This window comes from Paramormyrops kingsleyae, chromosome 3, assembly GCF_048594095.1.
Source record: "Paramormyrops kingsleyae isolate MSU_618 chromosome 3, PKINGS_0.4, whole genome shotgun sequence".
NCBI classification, from domain to species: domain Eukaryota; kingdom Metazoa; phylum Chordata; class Actinopteri; order Osteoglossiformes; family Mormyridae; genus Paramormyrops; species Paramormyrops kingsleyae.
Genome location: NC_132799.1, coordinates 2,273,907 through 2,297,177, shown reverse-complemented (window position 1 = coordinate 2,297,177; position 23,271 = coordinate 2,273,907). Strand labels below are relative to the sequence as shown.

The window sequence follows — 23,271 nt, the reverse complement described above, 5'->3', positions numbered from 1 at the left end:
TTATGCTTATCTGCCCCAAAAGAACTCGCTGCTACTTAACTTTACCAGATCGGGCAGCGCGACTTGTCAGCATAAATAACCAAGGACATAACTTTGGGTTGAGCACTGGGGGGGATCGAGGTCTCCACCCATTTTAGGGGTTCCAGGGAGTTGTATTAGCTGGTTTTCATTATTGGGAGGTGGGTAACAACACCCCCCCCCCCCCCGTAATTCACTCCTATGTATAAAACATATTACATATAATCAGTCCCCCCATTGAATTCCTCCCAGTTCCGTAGAAGAGAGAAATGGCAAACATTAAAACTGGGTATGACCATTTCAGAAAGTCCATCTTTATATCAAACTCCCGTTTTGTCATGAATATGACAAAGTTTTGTACAAATTGCTAATATCTCCCTGTATAATAACTGACCCTGCCGCCCCACAAATGTTATTTAGCTTGCATTTGCCCCCAATAATATGGCCGATCACCCTGTGCTGGGGTCAGAAGCACCTGTTGATGTGTTTATAATTCGCTGTACTCACCGGGCAGGCCTTGCAATGGGGCGTGCATCGTTAATTCACGCAGATCAGGCCACAGGTGTTACTGACACTCAAATGGCAGTGATCAGGGAAGCCAGGGCACCCCCCCCCCATCTGCTGCATGCATTAATCCAGGACGTGCAGCCCACCGGCACTGAAGCCTGGCCTAATTATAGATGGGGTGTCACTTTACATGAAAAAGCAGGGAAATTAGCTGCCCCCTCTCGCTATGGCAAATCCTGCCCCCTACTTAATTTGCCTGCTTCTCTCAAAGTGAATAATTCAGCATTTTGTCCACCACAGCCTCCTTCTTTTCAAGCACGGTGCAGTCTGTGCAAACGCCGCAACAGCCCACAGATCCAGCAGCGTTTGCTGCCTGGCAGCTGAACCGAGACGGAACCGGAACTAAAGGCGAGCGTTTGGTATCAAGTAAGCCTGTGGACAGAAGCACCCAAAAAGCCAGACGGGCAGCCCCCCTGCCGGCACGGCCACGGGGAGGGGGTCAGCTGTGAGCAGGTGCTTTACCTTCAGCTGAGCTCCGAAGCGCCCCTCCGGGGTGGGGGGGGTCACTCCTCCAGGCCTGCCGGGGGACACGGCCGACGGGGAATGGGGTCCGCACCTCTCTTTGCTGTGTTTTTCTCCCTGGCGTTTCCCTTTGCTGAGAACTAACCTTGGAGTTTACAGGAAATATGGCGGCAAGTGGCAGAGGCAACTTGTCACCAGTAAAAGTAGCAACATTTGTCAGCATGTCGCTGGCCGGTTATTTTGGGGGCGGCTGGGACCATGTGCCCAGGGTGCATTCCTCCCCATTGGACGGGAGGGGGCTTCCGTAAAGGGATTCCTACCAGAGCAGCACCTATGGTCATCTTTCAAAGCTCCTCTTTATAGAAGCTGACAGGAGCCGGGGGTAGGTGGCCGGTGTGAGGGGGCGCCCCTAGGGGGCGCACAGCACACTCCCCGTGCGGCTGAAAGGGACAGCTCTAAGCGCACTGCTGTGCTCCCTTACTGCGAGCATCATATTAACATGTGGAGCACATCCGTCTGACACCACACACAGGAGTGTGGCCCTCACAGACCCCCCCAAAGGGGCCCAGGGCCCCAGCCTGACATTCAGCCACTCAAACCACATGTCAGCATGGGGCCCCAAACAACCACTGCACTGAATATTAGATGCATCCCTGCAGCAGTTCAGCCAGCTAGCTGTAATCTCCCCTCTCTGCTTGTTAGCTGTTTATTTAGGCTGTGAAGTAACTTTTTAACAGGGCCTTGAACCCACAAACCCATCCCTGTTGGTACTGCAGCACACGTCCCAGACCCCTGACACGTAGACAACTTTATTAAGGTGCAGACTCACAAAACATGCTTTTGGCTTTCAGAAAATAAAAGTACTCATTTTAATTGCATGTAAAAACCACCATCCTCAGTACAGCAAAATCTGAGACCTTATGTCACTGATGACAAGGAATTTTTATTCAGCGCTCATGAAATAATAATTACAAAAAATTTAATTTAAACAGCATAAATCCTTCTTTGGAGAGAAGGGCCGGCTTTGATCGCTCTGACACTGACATGGGAAACATTAAAATACAGAGCACAGCGCTTGTCCATGAGATCCACACGCAAAAATAATCAGTCAGTAAGTGGTCTGGAAGGAACTTCTCAGGAACGATTATACAATCAAACATGGACATCGTGAAGAATAGCAGAGCGAATCCAAAGCCGGCGGAGGCACTGATATCCATGCAGCACTGGGGGGTTTCAGTCACTCTGGCCTTTACTTGAGGAGGGAGGGGCCAATAGCCCCAAAGCTCCGCCATGACAGAGCTGCAGACACGACGGGAGCCGCACCCAGTCCTGCCCCCCCTCAGCTCTGCCAGTTACCTCCATCCATGTCTTGGCCGTTGGCTGACACAGAAATTAAATTAAATTTAATTCACCATTTGTACGAGTTGCAGGAAACCAGAACATGTTTGTTCACATATGACATCCTGCTCTCTCCTTTAAGACACACACACACACACACACACACACACACACACACGGAGGTGAGAGCAAAGCGTGGAGTCTGAGCACAGGGTCCGCCGTCCATCCAGTGCCCCAGGAGAATTTTTCTGGGGGTTAAGGGCTTTGCTCAAGGGCCCAGTAGAGAAGAGGCTCCTCTGCTTCAGTCCGGTGACCTTCTGATCACAGGCAGAGTCGTAACCCGCTGAGCGACACAGTCTGCATGTTAGGGGCGTGCGGACTGACCTTCCGCTATCTGCACCCTCGGGAATTCGGGCACGGGGATGATGAGCCGTCTGGAATAAAAGCAGCAGTCAACAATGATTAACTATTAACCTGCTCACCCATGAAAAATTAAGCCATACTAACAATTACCGTAACATGTTATTTTGCTAATTATTTTACCTAAAGCATATGGTTACATCCAAAAAACTTTTACCTACAAAAGGGTGACATTGCCCACATACCCAGGGGGGGGGCAGAGGGGGCGATGGTGCTCTACTCACTGTAGGTGAGGTCCTCTCCTGCTCGCTTGCGTGACTGATCACCCCTACAGGATGAAAGGCATGCAGTGAGTCACAGCAGTTGATGGTGACTTTGACTCCCGTCAGAGGCACTGTGCTCAGTGATGGGTGCGAGGCCGTCGAGCGCCTACCTGGCAAAGCCGTTCAGGGAGAGCTCCGCCTGCAGTCTGCGGTCCTGAGCCGCGTAGTCGGGCAGCTCGCACTCCTGCGCAGGCGGGTTAATCTGCGGGATGAAGCTGGAGAACAGCAGAGGCGCTAATCTGACCCAGTCTGCACGGGAGACGAAGAGGAGAAACATGCAAGAATTAGTGCAGGTCGGGGTCCGGAGCACAGAGACATCAGAGCAAATGGCACCTACCGGGGCGCAGAGTGTAAAGACCTTTCACTACACTGGCCATCGTCGAGGGCTTGACTTGAAAAGGTGTGGAATGAGCTTTTATAAGCAGTGCTGAAAGGGAACAGATGGCTGTTAAAGATCTGAGCAGCTCTACTTTGGTTCTAACCACAGCTCAGGAGCGACAAACTTATTTTCTGTACAGTAATGTGAGTGAAAATTCATCTGGAGGTGTCTGGTGCTACTGGTCTGCAGTGAGAGGGAGGTGCGGGACGCACGTATCAAGGTGTGGATGTGCTTCTCCGCCACATGCCAGGCAAACAGCTGGATCAGGTCGTCCTTCAGGTCCCTGTTCAGTTTTGTTTCAATATAGAACTTGTTCTAAGGGGAAAGAAATGAGATTATACTCATAACATATGAGATACCACTCAAGACTCTGGGGTGAATAAATAAGCAGAGGTGGAACGTGACTTAGAAGCAGATGTGAAAAAATACCCCCCAGTTCAGTAAAAAATGTCATCTGAATTTTTTACTAGCCAGTAGGCTGGGACTCAGGTATCTGTCCTCAGTCTCCATCCAAGTCCAGCTCTGCTTATAAGGTTTTATAAAAACAACACAGATTTCACATGTTGCAGAGAAACACATCTTACCATGTAAATGAAAATGGGCACGATGCTCTGCAGGGCCGCCATGTACCGCGTCAGAGCAGAATCGAACTTTTCAATGAAGTTCTCCAGAGGACAGCCCTGGAAGGCGATTATTAATGGGGTTAGGGCTTCGGAGCAGCAAAGAAGGATCCGGAAAACACCGTTATATTCTAGGGCAGCAGCATTGTGGCTTCTGTAAACTTTACTGTTGTCATGTAACAAAAAAAGACCGCCCACCCTATAGCTACCACAGTGTTCATCGGCACCACCAGATCCGCCAAAAAATGTTTCAACTAACCAATAAAAATGCAGCCTTTTCTCGCCCCTCAGAGATGCCTTTACCTGCAACTCGTCCGAAACCCTTTCTAAGTAGGTTGTAATCTTCCGTATTAAGTCATTGTACATGATCTCCGAGTGCTGCTGACACACGCATTTGTACACACAGCTGAAAATGCAAGAAGAATCCAAACTTAGAGACTTGAGTTTATCAATCCCCTGGGGGGAGGAACACTTTTGGTCCAGCAGCAGGTAAGTTATAAAGATCAAAACAATGACGGTAAGAAAAGAGGTATGAAAAGTATGAAACAATATTTAAGTGCTTAGAAAAGGTACTAAAGAATCAAATATTAACAGTTTATAGCACAATGACTAACAATACTGTGCAACGTTACTTTAAACACGTCAAGAGAAAAGTAAGCAGAGTGTTGGCCCACTCATCAAATACAAGATGCCAAAGAAGTTTTATTTCCTGCAAAAAAAGCCTCCTGCTCTGAGGAATGCCACCGTGTGTGACTGTACCTGTAAATTTGCTCATATGAAATAGGAATGTAGTCAACAGGGCTCTGGAGCAGCAACTGGTCAATGGCCTTTTCCAGTTTGGGCCAGTATGTGTTTCTGTAGTCTTCTGTCGTCATCACGTTCATCACTGGGTGAAAAAAACAAACAAACAAGTTAATCACACCATTTGCCGCGTTTTGTAATGTTCCAGCCACGTCTTACAGCATCTCACAGCCAGGAGAATCAGCCTAACTCCTGCAGAAACTCACAGAGGACCGAGATCCACCACGTCCAATAACCAAGAAAAGAAAGTCACAATGTCTGCTGATATCTGCTGAGTCCAGAATGGTGTTATCTGCTGAGTCCAGAATGGTGTCTGCAGGACTGCCAACTTTGGTGAGCTGGCTGGAGTGAGATAAGTCTGCACACACATGAACACGTACTTTCATGTATTACCCTGTAGGGTCTGCAGGGCTTGCAAACTGCCCTAACGCTTTTGACGTAGCTAACTTTAGGTTTTTAGTGGAGTGATATAGATTTGCTATAAGGTTTCTTGCGTGACAGCTGGCAGCCTTGTGTCTGTCATGCATTTGCTCTCGCCAGTCCGTCCGTCCGTCCGTCTACCCATCCGTAACACCGCGTACTTCTTAAAGAGCAAATGCGATGCGAAGTGTGGTTCAGAGCACATGCACAGCAGGGCTTTAAGACTTACAAAACCTGGAAGTGGTGTTGTTCATGTTCAGAGGCAACTTCCCGGCCGTGGGGGGATCGCTGTCGGAGTCGGCGGGGTCTGGGATCGGGATCCCGGACAGGGAGCCGGCCTGTGGCTTCTCGGGCGGGGTCTGAGTACCGAGTACCGATGAACCTGACAGGAACTGGGTCTTTTCCGGATGATGGTTCTGTGGGAGCTCATACGTGCTCGGACTAGCCTCCCAAGTGTTATTATGGTTATGGTCATCGGCGATCTCAAAGCTCTCTGCTTCCATGCTCTCCTCCATGCCGCGGTCACTCAGGGAGGTGTCACGCCGAGATACCGTCCTTAGGAGCTTGGTGTTAACCGCCGTTTCCAACCTGAACAGCCCCCTCAAAATAACATTAAAGCGACACTTCCGCAGCCCTTTCAGCAGAACTTGCCGAACACCGTGTTGTTTCGCTCCGGGTCTGCGACACTTGGCGGCAGCCGTGTTTGCCGCCGATTGAAATGTAGTCCTTGTATCAAAAGCACCGCCGCCGCTCTGGATAGGATGACCATAACCCGTCAAATATACCCAGCTAAATAACTACAATAACCAGCCGGATTTTTCTTCTCTGTGGCCCAACCAGTAGAATTGCTCATATACGCGGTAGTGTCCAGAACTGCCTTCCAAAGCACTACAACTCCCATGGAGCCTGAAAAAGGCTCATCTGCGCATAATCAGGGGCGGAGACTGCGCAGGTCACGCGGTGAAGGGCTCGTGTGCGTCCGCATTGATTTAGACTGTAAACGGGTCTACGCAAAAACGGTAATATAGTTAAATATGCTGTAACTAAACGGTACATTTGTCAGAATTTAAGAAGCGTGCCCACATGCTTCATTTAGCCAAGAGGCTTTAATGATTAATGAAGTGGTTATCATTGTTGCCTCACACCTCTGGGACCAGGGTTCGAGTCTCTGCTCTGGCTCCATGTGACGTGTGTGGAACTTGCATGTTCTCCCTATTTCATCATGGGACTTCCTCCAGGTACTCAAGTTTCCCCCCACAGCCCTAAAACATGCTAAGGTGAATTGGAGTTAGCAAATTGCCCATAGGTGTGAATGGTGTGTGAGTGACTGGTGTGTGAGTGTGCCTTGCATTGAGTTGGTGCCCCATCCTGGGTTGTTCCCTGCCTTGCGCCCATAGGCTCCGGACTCCCCATGACCCTGAACAGGGCAAACAGTTACAGAAAATGGATGGATGGACTTCTGTACCTCTGTATCAGATTTGTATTGCAGTCTTTTTCTCCCCAAACTCTGATGCCATCTGGCAGAATTTTTAACTCAAGAAATATTAGAATTAAGGGATTAATTGTCATTGTTGACGCACCACAGCACAACAATGAAATGTGTTCTCTGCATTTAACCCATATGTGACATCCTGACATAGCAGGGGGCAGCTAATTCAGCGCCCGGGGACCAGTGCTTGGGGGCGGCACCTTGCTCAGGGTACCTCAGTGGTGCCTTTGGTGGTTGGGGATTCAAACCTGCAATCTTTCAATTATAAGTGCACTTCCCTAACCATTAAGACACCGCTGCCCAGTAGTGCAGTGTAAATGATTATTATGTAATAATACATGCACTGTAAACTTTTAAAATTGTGACATATTAAGGAATATCGACTATGAATCTGGAAATCCCTAATATCTGACTGTCCAGTACTCCTGGGTTTAACGTGAAAGTGAAACAAATAGGTACAAACTTTCATTGACCCTGTGACAGACAGGAGTCGCCCCAACCTAGTGTGTGACACAGATAAGCCATGATCATTGGGAGGCAGCTTTCGCCATTTCTCTGCTGACTGATGTTTCCTGGAGGATACCAGTAAGACCCATCAACACTAAAATGCGAACATCCTCCTGTTCTTTCTTCCTTCTTTCCATCCATCCATCTCTCCCTCCCTGAAAGGGTAATGTATTCTTCTCCACAGAAAGCTTTCATGTTGTGAAAGGGAAGATTACCTATGGAAATGTCTTCCCTTTATCACTATAAGCAGGTGCAGATTACTCATAACACGGCTCTTTAATTTCCTGAGTGCAGACAGCAGGAAATACCTCTGACTGAACAGCAGATAAATGACAGGAGAGCGATGAAAAGGCCTTTCTCGACCGGGCGCTTGCCAGTTGGCAGACAGGACGAAGGATGCCCCGATCTTATTGCTTGTTATCTCTGGAAACATCTCCAGCCTGTCTCTGTCTGTCAGGCACTCTTCTTCTACTTTTATTATTTTTCCAGTCAACATTGTTTCAGATATGTTTTTGGTCTTGTTTTACAAACAATATATTAATTATTGCTTTATATGTGAAAACAGCAATAGTTAGAGAATGTTATATTCATAGTGCTTATGACAATGTGCAGAATGTGAAATGGCCTATTATGTTTGCAGCAGAGATGAGGCAGTTTAATAAACATGCATGCATGTTACTCTGCAGAGCAGAAGAAAAACATCACCGTCGCTCACACAAAGCTGGGCTCTCTCCGCTTTTCACAGCTCAAATTATCTTCCTTTTATAACTTCAGTTTCTTCCTGTGAAACGTCTTTGTCAATGACACAATCTTTCAGCAAGAAATAATAAATGATTTACATATGATTTATTTGCATTAAACAGAATGACCAGCAGTAACACTGTATTACAAATAAGCCACACTTGTGATTTACGCAAGACATCCATCTGAACTAAAAACAAATTAGGCTTTTTATGTTTGTAATGTAGTGTCTTTGCTACCTAAACACAGGGATGTAGTTTATGCATAATGACCACTTCAGATGTTTTGGTTGCAGCTACTCACCCATTGCTAAATTAAAGACACATTACACTGTTTAGCACATTCAGCTGAATTATGCATCGCATATACTACAGTTCTTGGGATAGGGTCCAGGCTCACGGAGACCGCATTTGATGCATTATGATGGACATCACATGGATTGAAGGACACTACATTTTGGAATCAATTTTGTTTTCAACAATCATAAAGACCTAACCAGTACAAGCATTAACAACTAACATGGCTTAATATTGGCACCGAGACTCCAAATGCACGCCTGAAGCACACGAACATTTCATGAATATACTTTGCAAAGAACAATTGCAAACAACACAAAATTTTGTGGATGAGATGTCAGGGTCAGCTTCAGTGACCTGGAGAAAATGTAAACCCTCATTTCATTGAAAAAAAAAAACTAGTTAACCCTAGGCAGATGCTGTGTTACGTATGTGGGGATTATGGGCATATTACAGAACGTAATGTGTCTTAGGAACAACGGTCCTGGCTCTTCACCATTCTGTGGAATTAATATATTATATTTGAAATTTGACTGTCAGAACTTCAGTTCTTTTTTTACAGGGCAGCAGGGATAATGAGTAGTGATCACATCGTTTTACTGTAAACACTATTTATGAGCAACTCGAGATAAGAAAGCCGGGACACATCAACTTGCGCACGTAGCTGACGACACAGGAAAATGCACTATTTGCTCTCTTCTCAGATTTCATAATTCCGGAATTTTCTCAAGAGGTCAGATGGAGCGTCAGCGGTCCAACGGAAACGCCAGTGCCACAGATTTTCACCTGGATAGAGGGAAGGTTGGGAGACGGATATTAGAAATTACCTGGACATACAGTACGCAAATGGATGAACAACAGCTGCTCTGTTCAGCCACACAAACACGAGTAACCCGCGGCCTGGGCAATATGAAGAGACGCACCGGGGGCCAGTGATATTAGGAGAGCTCCTTAAGGAATGTGAAAATAAGGGCGCTGTGTGAACATTTTGAGGGGTGCTGTAGGGTGCGGTGGGATGGGACACTGTGCCTGTGATCAGCAGGTCATAAGCTGGAATCCCAGGGTGGAAGAGTGACGTCACTGAACCAAGCCCTTCACCCCCAGCTGCTCCAGGGTCTGTCTGACCCTGCTCCTTAAAACAAGGTATGCTGTTTTGGATAGAAGTGTCTGCTAAAGCCACCCATAGCAGTGCCCATGGAGCTGGGGGTTAAGGGCCTTGCTGAAGGACCCGCAGATGAACCGCTGACCTTCTGATCACAGGCACTGAGGTTTAGCCCCATCTTTGAATGTGTCGTTTAGTGATTCACATTTTGGGATCCTTAAAGGTTCTGCAATGCCTGTGAGCCTGCGGTTCTGCCCCAAATCCTTAAAGGTTCTGCAATGCCTGTGAGCCTGCGGTTCTGCCCCAAATCCTTAAAGGTTCTGCAACGCCTGTGAGCCTGCAGTTCTGCCCCAAATCCTTAAAGGTTCTGCAATGCCTGTGAGCCTGCAGTTCTGCCCCAAATCCTGATAGAGGCTCACCTGGAGAGGTTGGTGTGACGGGCGACTGCAGCTCTGCAGACGACTGTCGCTCCACCTCAGGGGGGACAGCCGCAGGCGTCTCCTGAGAAGCCTCCAGCATCGGCTCCTTCTTGGCTTTCACGGCCCAGTGCATCGACTACAAAGGACATGAGCTCCGTTTCAGGGGCTCAGGATTACCCCTAACCCTCTATTCCAAGGGGATGCCCCCTACAGATGCCCCCTACTTTCCAAACGACCAAATTCCACTTTATCTGTGTGCTATAAATAGGCAAGTAAAGCCATGGGAAATATAGCCAGCCAAGAAGGCACAGATGTTTATAACCAACAGACACAAATAAAAACTTTCATTTTGATCACAGCATTTAAGCATAAAGATCGTGCGTGCTGAGCGTGCGTCACGGCACCAGGACTGCAGTCAGAGGAGTTAAACAGGTAAAACTAGTAGTAACCTACAAGAAATTTAGTCATAGAAACACTGTATGAATTCATGTTGCATGAAGCATAATCGTCATTGTTGCATAAATCTGCATAATCCTCATTGTTGGGAATTTAAGGGAAGCTTAAGTTTAAATCTCCATCTAAAACACACAAATGTATAAATCATCAGGCAGCGAAACGCACGGTTTTTACTGAGTCACTCAGGGAGCGCCAGTCCCGGAAGGGCACGGAGATCCGGCTGCGTCTCCACAGGTCGTACATCTTCCTTGTGTCTTCGTTGGTCAGAACTTCTTTGGCCTCCTGCAGCTTCTGAAAATCCTCCGCTAAAAACGCACAAGATGAGACCCCCCTGGCTGCTTATTAAAATACAAATTAGCTACCTGCAATGCTTATTGGAGGGGATCTCACTTACAGAAGGACATGATCTGTTAACATTAATTACACATATCACAGCACAATATAGTTGTTGTTCTCTTGTAATCCTTTACAGTAAACGATCCAAACGTATTTAAGACAGGGAGATACCTGCGTTGGGGTTTTCGGGGTCCTTGTCTGGATGTCGCTCTAGGGCTCTTGTTTTATATTCCGCAAGAATCTGTTCAGGCTAGCAAGGAAGGACACACTGTCCATGTTTGTGCTGAAAAGGCCTCATCTACTTAAGTAAAATAAACTTAAAAAGTACATATTATTGACATGTTTGATGGTAACAACAACAACAATAATAATAATTTTACTAGTACTACTATTATTATAGGATCTTCTGGTTTACAGGAGTTTGTAACATTATTGATAACACATGATTGTCTTCACAAGCACCAGAGACCGGTAGTTTTCTGCAAGAATGTAACACCAGCTTTCTTAAAATACTATAGGCCAGGTGTGCTGTCTGTAATACAGATACGGACTCTTTACGTTTAAATTTGACTAGTTTCTGCTTCCATCTAACATTTTACACAAGGCTGCATCCTCAGCATGACCCTCAGTTACAGCCAGGATACCTTCACTTAAGGACCAATGATCACCCCTCAACAATGAGCCGTTTGTGATATGAAGATGAATTTATGTCCAGATTTACCAAATGCAGAGACATTATAGCCATTTAAAGTCACATTCATAGGCATTAATGTTACTGCATATAACTGGACCCCGGTGTAATTGGGAATAATCTCAGCAGCACACGTTTAACTGCTATTCGTCGTCATTCACAATATTCAGTTCTAACTATGCTATGGTGATTTGTGAATTCATAAAATAATCTGATGTAAAGTACTTTACTCATAAATTGTGAGGTGTGCTTATTTCTTTAACAAAGACACCATGATAATTTGCCCTTTGGCAGTACCCATGCAAAACCCGTTTCCAAAGGGCCCTAAGCTGCATTTACAATAACGGGTGACTCATCAAACCAGTTTACTCACAACGACAGTCTATTTTCACCGTAGATATTAATTGGCTTCTTGTAAGTATGTAGCTGGGTAGTCAAATAATAGTCGACAACAAGTCGTGTACCTTCTAGATAAACCTAAAACAAGACTCTCAAGACTGGGCGTCTAATTATTAGTAATCAGAAAGCAAATCACATTATTAGCTAGTTGCTGAGCGGAATACAGCGCAAAAATGCTAAATAAGAAACACACCCTTCAGTGCACTGTACCCCTGGATTAGTTTTCACTTTTCACTAATTCCGCTGTCCCTGTGACACATCCACGAACGGTTAGCTAATTGCAAGTTAAAAACAGAGGCGTTTTAAGTTTTAAATTCAAGCCATATAGTCACCGTGCTTTCTTATCGTACCGAGGACAACTCGTCACATCCCAGAAGAGCATAATAGTCTTCTAGATCCTCCGGCTTCGCATTCAAAAGCGCATCCATCTCTGCCAGTAACAGGTCTGAAACCTGTGGATATCAGAGGACAGGACGCTCGGAGAGTGGCTGTTACTGCTGGTTTATTTACCCATATCCCACCTCTCTAGAGGCGGAGCTTCTCCGCTTACGATCCATGTAGTTGTGGTCTGTGTAAAAACCTGTTGTGTATGTCACTCATATATTTTCATTAATATTCACATTGCTCTTTTGGTACGTTATTTAATGCAAGTGCATTGTACTGCATGCTGGGCACCGATTCAATGTAGTGAAATTAGGTCAAGTTATCATTTTGCTTTTGAAACCATCTTCGCACTATTGTGTAAATTCATTCATTATTACGTGAAAATTGTACCTAGGGTACCTAGCCTATATGTATGTAAACGTACATTTAAAATTTAGACATGGCTCTTTCCATTGATGGTCAAGATCAAAATAATGCACTACGTACAGGAGCATATACTTTGGAATTAATTACGTTTACGTTAAAATTATATGAAATGTTCTATATTAAACATTTCTGGCATTCGTGGTAAGAGGGTATGTGGGTACTTCAGATTTTCCCTTCAGCAAATTTTCCCATCTCACGGCTGATGCTCACAGTTGCTACGGAGACATGCTGTGTCCGGAGCCCTTCTTCACAACTTTCGGCACGGCCTCCTAAGCGTGCAGCGTGGTGCTTCATGGGACATGCAGTGCGCACACAGTCATTATGTAAGCGCTTTTCAGGCTCATATTTATCACCGCATGACACGTTTTGTTGTGGTTGACATCATCACCCGGTCGCCATTGGCCAAGCCGGGGTCACGTGGTCTGTTTAAATGTCCCAGCTGGCTCGAGCCGCAGCGACGGCCCGTTTATCAGCTAAAGATGGCGGACGGTGAAAACGTCCCGCTCGGCGCCAGCGCCTCGGATCCCAATGAGCCCCTCACCAAGAAACCCAAGCTGGGAGCCGCTTTTGGGAACGGGGATAAAGGCGACCAGGCGGAGCCGGAATCACGTGTAAAAGAATGTGGGAAGCTCTGGGCGTCGGCGGCAATGGCTGCTAATGCGCGGCCGGAGGAGAGGAAGAAGGAGGCGGCGGCGGCGGGACAGGCCACGGCCGCGTCGGGCGGAGACAATGGACTGTCGGCTCTGGAGGAGACGCTGGAGAATGGCGAGGAGGCACCGCTCGATGGACACGCCAGAGATATGAGCGCAGGTAGCTGACCGCCTAGCCGAGGCGAGCCGGAGTACGCGGTGCCGGGGGCGCCGAACCGAACCGAACCGAAGCCGTTGCCGTCGCACGGCCCCGGCCTCCGGCGGCTCTAGACGTCGCGCTGGTTCGCCGCACATGCGCCTGCAGAGCTGGGCTCCTGGTCCATTTTGGTTGCGAGCCAGACCAGCGGTGCACCGCCGGCCGGCATGGCACTGTCTATGTTCCGCCGTGGCTGATTCCGGTTGTTCGTGGTTAGATGAAACACCGCGGGTGACATGTGCATGTTCCTTTCTCACAGTGTGCGTCGGTCCCGGCGAGGATGAGCACCCCAATGGCTTCAGCTTCCACGACCCCGGCGAGGAAGATGACAGGTCCTCCCACGCAAGCTCCAGTGACTGGACCCCACAGCCGCACTTAGGTACAGGGCGCTGGTGCTTAGCACTGCCTTTTAAAGTGTGATAAGATGCAGAAATAAAGTGCATGCTTCTCTCCTACAGCTGATTTATCTTGCAGTTAATTGGTGCACGTGTTATCTATACCGGTGTTTACTGTGCACCTAATACCCCGTTTGCCCCGTGTTTGTACGTGTGGCAGGTTCATTGCTTGTCTTGATCTTGACTGGGAACATGACAGCATGTGCGTGTGTGTGTGTGTATGTATGTATATGTGTGTGTGTGTGTGTGTGTGTGTGTGTGTGTGTGTGTGTGTGTGTGTGTGTATGTATGTGATGGATCAGTACTCAGTCTGCAGAGCCAGTGTGCTACACCTCACTGCGGCGCACCAGGTCTGCAGGAGTCACAAGCAGTAGCGAATCTCTCAAGCTGACTCACAGCAGCCGTGCAGATGAGAGGGCATCCCGTCAAAATGCATTTACATGCCGTCTGGATTTATCTCGCTTCAGGAGATGCCTTTTGCTGCTTCTCTGTGACATTTCAGCTGCTCCCACAGTGATCTGGCCCTGGGACATTTGCCTTTTGCTGTTAATATTTTAATCTATTCCAAGCACGGATTTTGGTTACTGTCTCTTGAATCCACTTTAATCTTCAAAATAGCCCAATACTGTGAGCAGCTGCAAGATGCCCATAGTTTTGGAAGCGTTAACTCACTGCCCATTAACCTGTGGGACAGATATACCACTACTATCCTCAGGTTGATGGTGTGTTACATAATCTCTTTAGGGATATATAATGGCACTTTTAATGCAGTCAGCTGCTGTTTTACACTGGCCTGACAGTGTGGGCATGTTTCAAATGCTTGACAATACGACTGAGCTTCATTTACACTGAAATACAGACAGACAGCAAGGCTCAGATGTGTGGAAGCTGCATCCATTTCCTATTTCCAAAGTGATGTCACTTCCTATATTCTACTGCATCTGTTGGCATGCTTCTCTGTGAGGACACTGAGAAAAGATTAGGGAATGAGTTTTCCTTATTTGGTTCAGAATACTTCGGCATTGATAATCATTAGCAAACAACTTGTCATACTGTCAGTTTACTTATGACTGTAAGACTTAGTCTCCAACATTATTTTCCAGAACTTAAACAAAGACCTTGTTTAATTTCTGTGTAAATGTCAAAGTCACTCATTCTATGCTACATTTTACCCAACATGCTCTCATGTTTACATAAAGAACATGCAGTTTTGACACTACTGGGGAAAGTCTTGCAGAAATTATTAGTAGGTATACAACCAAAGAGCTTTGTGGATACACTACCTCTGCAGCATATTTTCTCAGAAATTTCTTGTAAAAAATGTACATTATTTTAACTGACCAGTGGCAGTGTTGGTTGGTTGGTTGGTTGGTTGGTTGGGGGGGGTACTGTGAGCTAATCAGAACTGAGAAGCTGTATTTTAATGACAGTACCATGTCCAGGCTACTCAGCTGTCGTGTGTAAATTAGGTTTAAATCAAATCTTTTTTTTTTTAAGGAGATCTTGAAATTCACAGAATGTATATATCTGTACTTCAAAATTATTTTCAGGCTCCTACAGTTTCATCCAGCAGCACATCATGAGGGAGACAGATCCTCGGACCATCCTCAGAGATCTTCTCCCAGAAACGGCACTCCCTCCGGACCTGGACGACATGACCCTGTGGCAGATCATCATCAACATCTCCGAACCCCCCAAGAGGAGGAAGCGGAAGGACATCAACACGCTGGAGGATGTTCTCAGGCTGCTGCACGAGTCCAAGAAGATCCTGGTGTTAACCGGTGCCGGGGTCAGCAACCTTCACCCCACTAAACCATAGCACTGTATCCAATCTCAAAATAACACTTAGTTAAAGTAACGTGGCTGATTCAAGTGTGAAATCGTGTTTAGTCACTAGTGCAAAAATGCACTAAGTGTGGTGTGGAGCTCGTGAGGGTGACGTGCTCTTTACCGTCAGGTCTCCGTGTCGTGCGGAATACCAGACTTCCGATCCAGAGATGGGATCTATGCCAGACTTGCCGTCGACTTCCCTGACCTTCCGGATCCTCAGGCCATGTTCGACATCGAGTACTTCAGAAGAGACCCCAGGCCATTCTTCAAGTTTGCCAAGGTTTGTCTGCCTCCACCTGTTGAAGTTGAAAGTTTATCCATTACTCTTGGAATAAAGTTAACATTTTGTTTATATTTGGCTTGCTTGTACATTGCTTTGGACTGAAGCGTCTGCTGATTAAACAGAAATGTGATAATGTTCTGCTTTAATAAACTCACACAGCAACTCAGTAGTTCATAATATAGCTGTCATGGTGAAGTACTGAGTGTAATGGATTTGTTAAAGACTAGATGTGACCGATGGATAAACGAAATATGAAATGTGATCAGTCATGCGGCGGATAACGGAGCCACTGTCCTGCCCCTGCAGGAGATCTACCCTGGGCAGTTCCAGCCATCTCCGTGCCACAGGTTCATCGCTATGCTCGATAAGCAGGGCAAGCTACTGCGAAATTACACACAGAACATCGATACGCTGGAGCAGGTGGCTGGCGTGCAGCGCATCATCCAGTGCCATGGTTGGTAGAGCCCGCGCCCGCCCTCCGCTCGCTCGCGCCCGCCCCCGAGTCCACCCCATAACCCGGCTCCACATTCCCCCTCAGGTTCCTTTGCTACAGCTTCCTGTCTCATCTGCAAACACAGGGTGGACTGCGAGGCCATCAGAGAAGACATCTTCAATCAGGTAGAAGCCAGGGCTGCCCACAGCTAGGGCAGCGTAGCGGGTCTCGAACCAACAGCCGGCTGGCTCATGAGGCAGCAAGACCCAACCTTACGTAAATATACTGACGTATCTAGATGATGCAATTAGACACAAACTGTGCATCACATGTCACTTTAGTGCCAGGAAGATTTAAGCTCTACCTTGCTCCCACAAAAGTGTATTCAGCAGTAAATATGAGAGGGATGTTAGTCGATTCGTGCCGCTTCTGTAGGTGGTACCACACTGCCCGAAATGCCCTGGCTTCCCGTTGGCCATCATGAAGCCCGACATCGTATTCTTTGGGGAGAATCTTCCGGAACACTTTCACAGGGCGATGAAGCAGGATAAAGATGAGGTGGACCTACTCATCGTCATCGGCTCATCTCTCAAAGTGCGGCCAGTGGCACTCATCCCCAGTAAGCACCGTCCGTAACGGAATGCCTGACGCTGATCTAGAGCAGCCTTTAATGAGCTCCTTCCTCCATCTTCAGGTTCCATTCCACACGAAGTGCCTCAGATACTGATCAACCGCGAGCAGCTGCCGCACCTCGACTTCGACGTGGAACTGCTGGGAGACTGTGATGTCATCATCAATGAGCTGTGCCACCGGCTGGGCGGGGACTATAAGCAGCTGTGCTATAACCCGCAGAGACTGAGCGAGATCACGGAGAAGCCGCCGCGTCCCCCCGACAGCCCAGCGCGTGAGCCTGAGGAGGAGGCCGGACCCCTGCAGGCATCCGACGGAGTTGCTCCGGAAAGTCACATGGATGTAGCGGCAGGCGTCCGGACGCCGGCGGACGGCAGCCCCGTGGCGAGGATACTGCCCCCTGCTGACGAGGACAGTGAGCGGCCAGAGCACTCTCCAAATCCCGGGGAGAAGAGCAGATATCCCGGTGCCGAGCTTCGGAGGAGACGCTGGGCAGCCAGATCGAGTGGGAGCTCCATTAGCAAGCGGCTAGATGGTGAGTGCTACCCGTCGGTGAAGTGAGCTGGACCCTGAGGACGGCAGTCTATGCCACACCGGGCCTGTAGATGCTGGTCAGCACTTAGCCTCCTCCTCTCTTACAGCCTGCCAGTACCTATTCCAAGCCCCCAATCACTACATCTTCCACGGCGCTGAGGTGTACTCGAACTCTGAGGACGAGACGTCCAGCTCGTGCGGCAGCGTGAGTGACGGCTCATGCTGCAGCGCGGACGGGCCGGCCAGCGATGGGGAGGGCTCCTGCTCTCCAGCAATGCCCGTGGGGGCCGAGAGCGCCGAGGACTGCCTCAGAGACACTGTGCCACACAAGCGGGAGGCTGTGGAGGACGGGCGGGAGGCCCCTGCGGACAGTTCTGCAGAGGCTGTCCACAGCACCTCGCACTTCTGAAGCCCATTAAATCTTTTTTTTTTTTTTTTTTTTTTTAAAAAGAAAACTGCAATGTTTTGAGGCGCTAAGCAGTCTTTGCTATATTCAAAGCAAGTTCCCCACGTTCTTTTTGCATCCCATACATCTGGACGCCGTGCTGAACCTCTCCCCCTCCCCCCCCCCACGGTACGCCTGAGTCTTTCATCATCCCTGGTGGTCTCACACTGCTGGATGTGAAAACGATTGTTCTGAACACGCTGGACCGATTTTAATATTTAGTGGCTAAAACAAAGCGGGGCAAATGGATCAGATGTAGGCTATGAAAAGGGATCAGCGAAGGTCGACCAAAGAAGAGTCCGTCTCCGTAGCGTTAGCCGCCACGAGCTTCACATGCTTCTGCTCTGACCTTTTTACTACATGCCTGTAAGATACATTAAACTGAACACTGGCATTTTGTCCTGAATTTTGGCAGCTACTTTTTACAGCAGAGCTGGTTGTTATTTTTGTATTTTGTGATACTTTAAACCTGCTCGGCCTGAGGAGGTGGCCGCTTTTCTAAACGGTATTTTAGAGGATATTATGATTTTACTCTTAGTGTGAACACATTGTAGGCCTTACATGTCCAGTAAGCTGTCAGTGGGTTATACAGCACTGTTTTTTGTTCTTGTGTAATATTCCTGTGGAAATGGTAGTGGTTACCATTGGTTTCACTGGACACCATTCAACACTGCATCCTTAGAACAGACAGGTACCATGCTGCCCGCTGCGGGTGTAGGGAGGAAGTGCCACCCGCCCCTGAGACTGGCCGAGGGGGGAGGGGGGAGCAGCTGAAGCTCATGGGAGATTTACTTACACAAAAATGTTTTGAAGGCAAAACAAGATTATAGAGGAGGTGGGTCCAACCAACTAGAGGAGGCAGGAACGATCAATCAGATGTCTTGGTCCCACGTCTGTTACAATCTGACTGGTTCTCCCTCTGCACCATTCTTTTTCCGTTCGGCCCTCGCAACATTTTTGTCCAAGAAAAACTCCCATGAGTGTCGCTGAACCGTCTGTAAACAAAGCTTTGAGTGAAATCCGTGTTTTCCGCCATTGCTACAGCTGTTTGTACTGTCAGTATCCACAGCGTCGATGAGATTATTTAATGTTGAATTTGTGAAATATTCAACTACATTAGTTACCACAGTGATGGTACTCAATATATATATATATATATCGCAAAGGCACTTCCAGAACTGTAGAGTAGAAAATGAGTTGTATTTTATTTTAAAATTTCACAGATTCAGATGACCGACCAAACTGTACTTGACGAAGACTAAAGTCACAGCCTGACTGTAGCTATAAACCTATATTACAGTGCTTTCGTGTTGCCAGAAAATTGATAATTAGCATACAGCTCGTCAGCTCACATCCCATTTAGTCAGATTAAAGTAACCCTCTAGGAGCCTGTTAGAATGCTGTTATGTATGTTTGGGCCACAACTGTTAGAAAATAACTTTGTGGAGGAGCAAATGTCCAAAATACACTTTTCATAGATAAAAGGAAGCATGAGAGTTGAAATTCTCCATCCCTGAATGACTTATTCATCCTCGTTCTCGTTTTATTGCCTGACACATGGCAGATATGACTACAGTCATATTTAAACCTGTCTGGGGTTTTAAAAGACCCCAAAAGCAGGGCCTTATTCTGAACTCCTGTAGTGTTTTGGACACCCTGAAAGCGAGTCCCCGGTGATCCCGCATCGAATGGACAGTCGGGCGCGAGTCCCCGGTGATCCCGCATCGAATGGACAGTCGGGCGCGAGTCCCCGGTGATCCCGCATCTAATGGACAGTAGGCCGCGAGTCCCCGGTGATCCCGCATCGAATGGACAGTCGGGCGCGAGTCCCCGGTGATCCCGCATCGAATGGACAGTCGGGCGCGAGTCCCCGGTGATCCCGCATCGAATGGACAGTAGGCCGCGAGTCCCCGGTGACCCCGCGCCGCATGGACAGTAGGCCGCGAGTCCCCGGTGACCCCGCGCCGCATGGACAGTAGGCCGCGAGTCCCCGGTGACCCCGCGCCGCATGGACAGTAGGCCGAGAGTCCCCGGTGATCCCGCGCCGCATGGACAGTCGGTCGCGAGTCCCCGGTGATCCCGCGCCGCATGGACAGTGGCCCGCGAGTCCCCGGTGATCCCGCGCCGCATGGACAGTAGGCCGCGAGTCCCCGGTGACCCCGCGCCGCATGGACAGTGGCCCGCGAGTCCCCGGTGATCCCGCGCCGCATGGACAGTGGCCCGCGAGTCCCCGGTGACCCCGCGCCGCATGGACAGTGGCCCGCGAGTCCCCGGTGACCCCGCGCCGCATGGACAGTGGCCCGCGAGTCCCCGGTGACCCCGCGCCGCATGGACAGTGGCCCGCGAGTCCCCGGTGATCCCGCGCCGCATGGACAGTGGCCCGCGAGTCCCCGGTGATCCCGCGCCGCTTGGACAGTCGGCCGCGAGTCCCCGGTGATCCCGCGCCGCTTGGACAGTCGGCCGCGAGTCCCCGGTGATCCCGCGCCGCATGGACAGTCACTGCTGATTTTTACACTGCTGATAGACGAGAGAACTTCATAACTATCTGTCTTACTTTTACAAGATCTCTCACGTCCTACACAAGCTGACAGGAGGGGTGTGCTACGAGTGCTTCCTGAATGTGGTTTACATATTTAAATTCTATACTTTCTATGTTGCTGTTGTCTTTGTTGTCTAGTGCTGAGACATTCTGATGAGTGGGTGCCGTCTGACAGATTCAGGCTTACAGGTTTGGACTCCCTCTGTGGGTAGAGGGACACCCACTTCTGCCCCTGCATGTTTAACCAGGCGCATCGCGAAGAGCCGTCTGTTATACTCGTGTAAATACGTTAAATGGGCAGTGTGTGCATTAACTGGTACAGATACCTTTTCCCAACTTTTTTAAAGTCACTGAAAGAAGATATTACAAGGTGTTTGTCTGTAGTCTTTGTAAAATGTGAAAATTGATGCATTTACACATTGTATTTTTTTTTTTTTTTTTTATAAAGGCTTTTATGGACCCAAAGACAGCTGATCTAGTTTACAGCATCTTCTGTTGAGTAATATCCCAGAGTTAAGACAGAAAATAATACAAAATAAACCGAAAACCTAATAAAAATGTTAATATAGGTTTGTTTCTGATTTTTCTTTACCTTGTATCCTGTCGGGTTGGCTGAACCCTTCCTGGATTCTATGCCCATTTGTAAAAAGCCGTCAATGGACACAGTGTCTTTTTGAAAATTATGTCCGATTGTTGTGAAAAATGCACCAGATCGTTGCTTGGAATGAAAAAGCTCTATAGAGGAATAACCTGTAATGTTTTTCTTGTGATGCTGTGTCATCTGCTTATGGCAGTTTGGTGTGATGATGTAAATCGTGGCTTCTGCCCTCCCGCAGGTGGACGCGTCGCTTTGGACTGGGCCGGTCGGCCCACTTCCACTCCACTACGTTTCTCAGCTTCACTCCCTGGCTCCACATACCAGTTCATCAGTCCCTATGTTATACATCACAGCCATTCATGCATTTATAGTCACGTTGAAATGCAAAAATACATTTGCCATTTATACACAATATTAGGCCATGACTTTAGAAAATGTACAGAAATCTAAGCATGGCTTCATTTTCCATACCAAAAAATACATTGAGTACTGAATGCACTGCAACTTGCAAATCCTCTCTGTCCTGCCGTAATTCATATAGAGGGGTCAACCTTATTATTATCCAGTGATATGAATCGGTGAGTGACAAGGTACAGAGCCAATCAGCTGGGGCCAGTGGCCCCACCCCCAAGAATAGCCCAGCCGCTGCAGTGAACCCGGCAGATGCCTGTAGGCTAAGCAGCGCTGAAGCACCCCCCTGTGCAGAGGCAGGCTCCTGCAGCAGGTCTATCAGCCCAGCACACTCGCTGCTGCTTGTCTGCTCTCTCAATCCTACACTTTTCTACCTGCATGACTATGCATCAGGAGCATCAGCAGCTCTTCCATGTACCAGTGACCGTCGCTCCATGGCATCAAATACAGCATCGAGCTAAACGTGTGGCTGCGTCTGTCCTGAAGGAAAATGATGCCTGCATGTTTAAGCCGTTTTCTGCACACATACAATAATTACATTTTTGCACAGGTATAGACCACTATGAACATTGAGGCTGTTCACACGCTTGAAAGTATTGGTTTTATATCACTGTGTTTCTACTACAGATGTCAAAGCACAGCATCCTTACTCACCTGATGCCATCTGAATTGGTTCACTGAGACCAGGCTGTGGACGGTGCTTTTGCATTTAGGTGTAACTGTGCCGACCTTCTGGCATGCACACAGTTAGTGTTTGTTTCTGCATTTGTAGCACAGGGTAAATGCACTTTTAATATGAGGCCCAAGAGTTTATTTTGTAACCCATTTAAGATGCTTTATTTTACGGTCTATTTTAATTAAGCAAGTGTTAAGTTGGTAAGTCTGACTGGTAAGCAAAAAATTATGGACACACAGAAAACTACACTCTAATACAGTTTCTACTGGACGCATGAATCATTTCTCAACGCCACCTTGCTATATTTCAAAATAAAAGCCTGCCCTTGGACATTAACTGGCATTTAAACGTGTTTGATAAATAAATGTAATGTAACATCGTTATGATACTTCCTCTAAATTAGTGCTCGAAGTGGGACGGTACTCACTGGTTGGCAGGACCAGCAGATTTTCTATACTACCTGATGAGTAATGAGATCAGCTGTGGTCCATCAGTTAACAGGTAAGATAGTGAACCTAACGGATACCTCTCGGATCAGGGCTGCCTATCCCTGGTTTAGAGAGCAGGACTGCGGACCAAACACTACCCTGCAAATATTCAGTTCACATCTTAAAAAACAATAACTACTAACTAAACCGATTAAGGACGATGTCACCTAGTTACATCATCACGGTACATAAATGGTGTTCTTACATCAAACGAACACGACCGCTTGTCATGCCTGACTCTCTGGTCCGGTTCTGGAGGGTTTATATAACCTGGGTGGCTCACGGTCCAGTTTCTCCTATGTGTTCAGTGTCCTCTCTTTGTATGCAAAGCCGAACATCGTCTATTGACAGAGCATTACAAGCACCAATAAAAAAACAAAAATATAAGGGGAACTCACCGCTTTCCAACATCTCCCGAAGCTCACAGCCCGTGCGCTTCATGTATCACCTAGGCGCACCTGCCCCTCCGGCACTCCGCTCGGCGTCCCACCTCCACCTGGTTTTCGCAAGTATGCGCGGTCCCGTTAATCAGACGTACTTTGCGGCCAAGCTGCTCTCAAATTTGCGCTCTGCGCGCACACGCCCCGGCCTCTAGGGGGCGCTCTCTGCGCGAGCTCCCCGAACCCCCC

The 23,271-nt window shown here is 47.9% G+C and overlaps 4 protein-coding genes and 1 long non-coding RNA gene across 12 annotated transcripts in view; 1 reads left to right on the top strand and 4 right to left on the bottom strand.

Annotated features, from left to right (window-relative positions):
- mypn (myopalladin) overlaps positions 1-1,305 on the bottom strand; it is a 30,300-nt gene extending 28,995 nt beyond the window's left edge. For 3 of the 6 annotated variants that reach the window (XM_023833753.2, XM_023833751.2, XM_023833755.2), the window contains exon 1: positions 1,048-1,305. The gene's annotated coding sequence lies outside the window, so the exon portion shown is untranslated. The remainder of the gene's footprint in view (positions 1-1,047) is intronic. The other 3 variants (XM_023833749.2, XM_023833752.2, XM_023833750.2) reach the window with 1 other exon arrangement.
- A 580-nt stretch (positions 1,306-1,885) lies between these two features.
- cacul1 (CDK2 associated cullin domain 1) lies at positions 1,886-6,176 on the bottom strand. 3 transcript variants are annotated; one of them, XM_023833698.2, is made up of 10 exons: positions 5,518-6,176; positions 4,827-4,953; positions 4,371-4,473; positions 4,032-4,127; positions 3,660-3,762; positions 3,406-3,495; positions 3,179-3,317; positions 3,030-3,073; positions 2,770-2,819; positions 1,886-2,427 (listed from the first exon to the last, which is right to left on the bottom strand). In XM_023833698.2, exons 1-9 carry the CDS (start codon positions 5,801-5,803, stop codon positions 2,776-2,778), a joined length of 1,032 nt encoding a protein of 343 aa, XP_023689466.1. In that variant the 5' UTR covers positions 5,804-6,176; the 3' UTR covers positions 1,886-2,427; positions 2,770-2,775. The 3 variants fall into 3 exon arrangements, with proteins under 3 accessions (XP_023689466.1, XP_023689467.1, XP_023689465.1); XM_023833699.2 differs by having other exon boundaries at positions 1,886-2,819; positions 2,991-3,073; XM_023833697.2 differs by having other exon boundaries at positions 1,886-2,819.
- A 1,932-nt stretch (positions 6,177-8,108) lies between these two features.
- Positions 8,109-12,254, bottom strand: dnajc12 (DnaJ (Hsp40) homolog, subfamily C, member 12). Its single transcript, XM_023833695.2, has 5 exons — positions 12,075-12,254; positions 10,806-10,884; positions 10,464-10,603; positions 9,843-9,978; positions 8,109-9,107 (listed from the first exon to the last, which is right to left on the bottom strand). Exons 1-5 carry the CDS (start codon positions 12,150-12,152, stop codon positions 9,022-9,024), a joined length of 519 nt encoding a protein of 172 aa, XP_023689463.1. The 5' UTR covers positions 12,153-12,254; the 3' UTR covers positions 8,109-9,021.
- A 719-nt stretch (positions 12,255-12,973) lies between these two features.
- sirt1 (sirtuin 1) lies at positions 12,974-21,037 on the top strand. The gene is made up of 9 exons (XM_023833694.2): positions 12,974-13,344; positions 13,640-13,759; positions 15,326-15,564; positions 15,733-15,885; positions 16,195-16,342; positions 16,427-16,506; positions 16,757-16,940; positions 17,016-17,486; positions 17,593-21,037. The coding sequence occupies exons 1-9, from the start codon at positions 13,014-13,016 to the stop codon at positions 17,892-17,894; spliced, it is 2,028 nt and encodes a 675-aa protein (XP_023689462.2). The 5' UTR covers positions 12,974-13,013; the 3' UTR covers positions 17,895-21,037.
- Positions 15,289-23,264, bottom strand: LOC111855072 (uncharacterized). Its single transcript, XR_002840809.2, has 3 exons — positions 23,041-23,264; positions 15,727-15,901; positions 15,289-15,420 (listed from the first exon to the last, which is right to left on the bottom strand). It is a non-coding gene; the product is annotated as an uncharacterized lncRNA (long non-coding RNA).
- Between the last annotated feature and the right edge of the window lie 7 nt (positions 23,265-23,271).